At 39.8% G+C, this 6,904-nt stretch overlaps 1 protein-coding gene across 1 annotated transcript in view; it reads left to right on the top strand.

The window, feature by feature from the left end:
• The window catches only part of LOC118417901 (dehydrogenase/reductase SDR family member 4-like), a gene marked incomplete in the record, with an annotated part of 11,141 nt that overhangs the window by 2,450 nt on the left and 1,787 nt on the right, over positions 1-6,904 (top strand). Inside the window, 3 exon segments of the mRNA XM_035823657.1 lie at positions 1,830-1,907; positions 3,073-3,096; positions 3,683-3,753. Coding sequence (XP_035679550.1) covers positions 1,830-1,907; positions 3,073-3,096; positions 3,683-3,753 — 173 coding nt within the window.

Below are 6,904 nucleotides of genomic sequence, written 5' to 3' on the forward strand. Positions count from 1 at the left end.
TCATCCAGCATGTAAGGGTGCAGTACTGTTGGGATAAGCATGGGGGGATGGTGTGTCACATGGGGAAGGCAGAGGACAGGAAAAACCTCATCCAGCATGTAAGGGTGCAGTACTGTTGGGATAAGCATGGGGGGATGGTGTGTCACGTGGGGAAGGCAGAGGACAGGAAAAACCTCATCCAGCATGTAAGGGCAGTCTCTGACTATGCTGGCTACTATTACTAGTACTATAGGGAGAATAGTTTGCCTGGGTAGTTTTGCCACAACCTACTAGTTAGTAGTAGCCTGAGTACCATCCTCTGTAGTGACAGCTGTCTCAGTACTGTCGCTTAATGCAGCGGTCCCTACACAGGATGGTAGCCGCAACCAGAGAAGTGGGCGGGAAACCCTAATGTGGACTGACTCCCCTGGCCAATTTCCTGATTTTTTAAACCAAATTCTATCTAGAAATAAGTGAATGGGGATGCCTCAGATGCTTGGGGGGTGGGGAGGGTGCCCTGTTGGAGGAAGTGTCTCAAGCACGTTAACAACCTTATAAATGGTTACCTACTGGCTGTACTACTACAAGGTACTGAATTTACTATGAATTTTCACCCATGTCCAGTATCAGGGTGAAATGTACGAAGTTGTCCTAAGTTAAGTTAGATGTCAGAAGTTGTCCAAAGTTATCCAAAGTTGTCCGAAGTTGTCCGAAGTTATGACGTCACGCTAACCATGACGTCATCCTAACTTTGGACAGTCAGTCAGGGGGTGTACGGAGTTGTCCGAAGTTGTCCGAAGTTATGACGTCATCTTAATTATGACGTCATCCAAACTTTGTATAAAAAGACGGGGGGTTACCGAAATTGTCGGAAGTTGAGACGTAAATATAAAAGTGATTAGATCGAGATCTAAAAAGTCTGTGTTTTTGGTGGGACATAACGTTAAGAGGAGAAATAAAAGACAAAAAGACATGAAATAAGTGAATTTGTTACAATGCATGAACATTGATTTTGTGCTGATTAATGTGCATCTATATTTTATTTGTTTATATGCGTGAGTGGTGTGTATCTTATTTACATATATATAAGTTTTTACTATGTGTTAATTAACTTTGGACAAGTTCGTACACATGCCGCCCTACCCTGCCTACTGTACGAAGTTAGATGACGTCACTTAACTTTGCACAACTTAGGACAACTTTGCACACTTGTTGACCTACCCTGCCTACTGTCCGAAGTTAGATGACGTCACGTAACTTTGCACAACTTAGGACAACTTTGCACACTTGTTGACTTACCCCGCCCACTGTCCGAAGTTAGATGACGTCACGTAACTTTGCACAACTTAGGACAACTTTGCACACTTGTTGACCTACCCTGCCCACTGTCCGAAGTTAGATGACGTCACTTAACTTTGCACAACTTAGGACAACTTTGCACACTTGTTGACCTACCCCGCCCACTGTCCGAAGTTAGATGACGTCACGTAACTTTGCACAACTTCGGACAACTTCGTACACTTGACACCTTACCCTGCCTACTGTACGAAGTTAGATTACGTCATCCAATAAATGTTTTGACGTCATCTGTGACTCCCAATATAGCCTCAAAACCAGTAGGAAACGGTTGTAACTTCGTACAACTTCGTACAACTTCGTACACCCTAACTTCGTGCACTTCACCCTGATACTGGACATAGCTCTGAATTTTAATCCAAAAAAATGCTTTCTTCGGGTTGCCTCGCTTCAGCAAAGCTTTGCAGACACTCAAGATGAGAACATGAATCTTTTTATTCTTGTATGTCTGTGTAACTATAGCTGCAGACTTTGAATGTGTTTTTTTCTTGCAGGCCGTTGACAAGTACGGAGGCCTAGACATTCTGGTTTCCAATGCTGCAGCCAACCCTGCATTCGGACCCATGTTGGACGTAAGACATGCAATGCACAGTGTAACAGAACCTGACATCATTTCACTAGTGTTGTAAAAAGTAATTAAACAACAAATAACAATAAAGGCTTTTTTCCTTTTAAGAAAACAGGTAGTTTATTTATGTTGTAAAAATGTATGTTGCAAGGGTAGTCTAATATAATTAAGGTCAAAGTATTTGATTTCCATCCTACCATGTCGTAGTTAGAATCTTCCATTATGACTATCAGAAAGATAGTTGTATACATTATACACCAGGACATTCCTGTACAGGTGTGTAAAGCCTTACAACACATTCCCACAACACATCAAATCAGCCACACCATCCATGTTCAAAAAGCACATCAAAGACAGATTAAAAACACTGACACAAACTTACAAAACTGACACAAACTTACAAACCTCTGCAGCACTGGTGGTTAAAGACATTCATTGACAACTAACGTTATGTATATAAAATTAAAAGAATATTTGACACTGACGTCTGACCTCTCAGCTACTTGACCTCTCAACTCATTCCTTTTATTTTTAGAATTAGGTATAGCTGCAGTTGTAGTATTTGCTTTAGGTATAAGTGTACCTTTATATTAGGTTGTAGCAGGGTTGTAGCCAGCCTGAAACCATTTTCTGTCCCCTTGATTTTGAATGGGAATCCTATCGAGCACCGAAGGCATGGCGTGACGTTGCGCATCATTTCTAGGGGGTCTGGGTCCCAGAAAATTGTTAAATCAAGACCCTCTGAAACACTATTTCCTGCATTTTGAGGTGCAAATTTTGCTTGTAGACTAAGCTGTTCAATGGCATCTGTTTTGGTGAAGAAGAACACATGGGTTTCAGTTTTTTTTTATATCTTAAAATATCAATTTTTTTTCTGTCCCAAGGGACGGAATGGGGAAAACTTTTTTCAGTCCCCAGCTGCAAAATTCCTTCAAAGGACTGAAGGACAGGTGCTGGCTACAACCCTGGGTTGTAGGTTAGGTTTAAGTGATGTTAAGGTGTAAATAGTTCTATGTTAATGTTGTATTTTGTAACATGTTTGTCTCATGACTCCAGGAAGACTAGTGATGCAGTCTGTACTCACTAATGGAGATCTATTGAATAAACAATAAACCCAAAATTGACAATTGGGATCATAACTGATATGAATATAACTTTTGTTGTTTCAGACAACAGAGTCTGCTTGGGACAAGGTAAGTGTTTGTTTCTATGTTCAGTTTGACAAATTCTAAAAAATCTGCTTACATTGTATTTGGTTTATGCAAGTCAGGCCCTTCAAAGTTCAAGCTTGGTATGTTCATAAACAAGAAAATTGTAATGTGAAAAGACTTTTGAAAATACAACCAGGTGCTTTATTCAACCAAAATTTCTGTGACCATCTGTCACCTTCCTCTGTGTAATTCTCACTGGATCATATTGTACTGCAGCATAGGTGGCGCTGCTTACAGATCTGTCCCAAACACAAAGAATTTACACGCATTATGTTACATAGATAGCTAATACAGTATGTACTATGCATTCCCAGACATAAAAGTCACCAAGAAATTGGCCGAATAAAGTGAAAGAATTCTGCATTTCAAAAGAATTCCAAAAAGCATTAATTTTGACAAGTAACTGGATATGATTTTGGAAACTGTCACTGTTGACCATTTGACAAATGTTGAAATGGCCGTTTCCAAAATCATATCCAGTTGCTTGAATAACTGCTTTTTGGCATATCCTGTTAATTAAATGTTAAATCTTTATCAATGTTTCAAAAGAATGATTTTTTTTCATCAGATCTTTGACACAAATGTGAAAGCTGCATTTTTCCTGGCCAAGGATGCCGTGCCTCACATGGAGAAGAGAGGGTGGGTACCAGCGCTTTTTCCTCAAGCTTTTCCTTGTGCTGAGTTGCAACAGTACATTCTGTAATGGTACCATCAATATTTTGTAATAATTAAAATTCATACCTGTCCAGTAAGTTGGATTGAATATTGATAATTCACATACCAATGAACAATACTAGCTTCAATAACCTTCAAATTGACTACATATCCTAGGCATCTGTATTACTCATAGTTGATATGTGGCCAAGAAAAATCATCTTGATGTTAGTTACTATGTATTTATTGTACTAAATGTATGTGTACATTATGTGTTAGGATAATGCATGATTTCATGTATGCAGTATGCAGCAATTCATCCCATAGGATGCATTACAAAATCTATCATTTAAATCAATTAATCAATCAATTCTGGAAGTTGATTAAGCTTTAGTAAATGCATCTTAGTGCTAGTTATTATTTCACCTTTATCCGTGGAGTTATATCCTATATCCTTCGTATCTAAAAACATGATATTTAGGTGTATCAAGAAGATGGGTGGTGGTTTCAATATGCTATATTTTCAAGATCTTTTAGTTTGAAACCACTGCCCATCTTCTTGATACCCCTAAATACCTTGATTTAAAAAATGGATCATATAAGTTCCCCACAGATAAAGTAGCATTTTTGATAGTGCTAAAAAGCTGCACAAAATAAAAGAGAATTATTTCATGCACATACAGGGGAGGCTCTATTATTATTGTTGGCTCCATTGGTGGTTATAAAGCAAATGAGGTGGGTATGACAATAGTTTCACAACACTTACTACTAAGCCTCGTAACCAGCAAGCCCTGAGTTTTTACATATACATGTAGCCTTCTGTAGCCTCTGCTACAGGCCCTATATAGGACTTTTTTTCACCTATGTGCAAATTTCTGATACTGCCAGATTCTGATTGCTTGCTTGCTGAGATTGGATTGCCATCTATGTTTCACATAACTGCTTAACTGCCTTCATACACCTCACATTTGGCGAAAATCGATCGTACGACAATTCTGCGTCAATTGCCCGAGTCTTGCATATAGTACTGTAAATGTTCGCGGGGATTTAATTTCACGGTTGCAGGAAAATAAGCTTTTCGCAGTGGTTTTTATTTCGCGGTAGCACCATGCACTGTAGTCTCTTACTGCCATTGAAAAATGTTCGCGGTGGTTTTGAATTGAAGTGAAGTGGCCGCAGCAAAAACCGCGAACATTAAAGCACCACGAAAGTTTCTGCATTTACAGTAATAACTTTATTACACAACAATTGGTACAAAGTATGGCTTATATGTGACAGGGACGGTTTTCAGGTGAAAAATATTTGAAACCCTCTGTTGATCTGAAATATAGCAAATCTTCCATCAATACACCCGAAGATTGTGGATAATGTAACAGGGATATTAGCAGTAAACACTAGCTGTGAGCTTGTCCAGTTTTCAAGTACAGTCGGCTCAAGCTGTGTAAGACTGCACTGTAAGGTTTGATCCACTCACATTGGGATTGACCCCTAATCTTTTTGATAAGTGCATGTCATTGAGTTAATCTCCAAGCAGATCTATCGGTGGTATTAGGCAGTATCCAAAGGGCCTACCAGTGGCCTATTGGATACTGATTGGCCCTTTGGATACTGCCTGACCGCTGATAGATCTGCTTGGAGATGAAACTGCAGTGGGATCTTTATGTAATATACAGTGCTTTCGAGGTGTGGCTCTCTTCAAAAAGAGAACATGCGTCTTTTACATCTCATGCAAGAGGACGTAGTCCCTAACTGAAACTAGGTACATCCATTTTCAAGTTGAGTGAGGAAATACATGTACCTGTGTAAAGTGCCTTTCCCATGGGCACAACATTGAGGCCCACTATGGGATTTAAACCCAGAACCCTTAGATTCTAAGTCAACCGCACTAACCACATTAAGACACCTCGTCACCACTTTTGCTAGCAGACCGTAGCAAATAATCAGACTCCCAGAGCCATCAGAAACTTGTGCGTAGTTGTTTGAAAAAGTCTGTTGGGGCCTGCAATGATAGACCACCAGGCAGCATGTCTATGGACCATCTCATTGGCTTGCTGATTACCAGGCTGCACCAATCAGGTGCACTGCTGCTAATGAGATTGCACATTAATCTGTTTGCAGGGCAGGGTCAGTAGTATTTGTATCATCCATTGGAGGCTATGTACCATTTGAGGTAAGTGGGCCTGGGGTGAGCAGAACTGTGATCATGACAGCTACAGCCTGGTGTCTATCCTATTCTAGGTCTCTTTACTTCTTCTGATCGCTTCTCTTCTGATTAATAGTCTGGTACCCGTCCCATTTAAACATATAATTTAAGGTTACATACAGGGTTCTAGCAAACCTGATTTTTTTTTCCGTCACCTGGATTTTGAATGGAAATCCTGTCAAAGGCTGTGACGGTCCAAATGTTCTGGGGGCATGCTCCATGGGAAAACCTTGTGAAATGCTATTTCCTTTATATTTTGTGCAGAAAACTTTGCTGGTAGACTCAGTTTGGTTCAATCAATATCTTCACCTGAATAGGCAAAATTTTTGTCCGTCCCCAGCGTCAAAATTCCGTCAAAGGACGCAAGGATGGATGCTGGCTAGAACCCGGTTACGTAGTTTGAAAGAAGCAGTGCAATGGGCATCAAAATGCCCAATGCCTGTCATGAAGAACATGTGACTTGGAGCCAGTTAGAGCTCTCATGTGTGCTAGTTTTTATGAATAATTAAATTCCAATCATGCCTGTGTGCTCGACGATTTGTGAACTGAAGGAAGGGATCGAGAACAGACTGCAGCTAGAAATATTACTATGGCTATGAGGGGTGATCAATAAGTTCTAAGCACGGCACAGATTTTGAAGCATAGATGACAAGCATAAAGTGTTTTATGAATGTGTACTGAAATTCAAATTATTGTGATCATTTAACTTTACAGGCGACACCCAATAATGGTAGCTATAGGTAAGAGAGAAGGAAAAAAACATGGCATGCTGAACTCAACCCACACATGTCTGATCACAGTTCACCCTTGTTTTTCTCGCAGCTTGCCTACTTATTTTCAAAAAGACGTTGTCTGGAAATCAATAACTGCCATGATTTAGAATTTGGAAGATATTGATAAAAGGCTTTATACTATGAAATCTGCCTCAAAATT

This window comes from Branchiostoma floridae, chromosome 6, assembly GCF_000003815.2.
Source record: "Branchiostoma floridae strain S238N-H82 chromosome 6, Bfl_VNyyK, whole genome shotgun sequence".
Lineage (NCBI taxonomy): Eukaryota > Metazoa > Chordata > Leptocardii > Amphioxiformes > Branchiostomatidae > Branchiostoma > Branchiostoma floridae.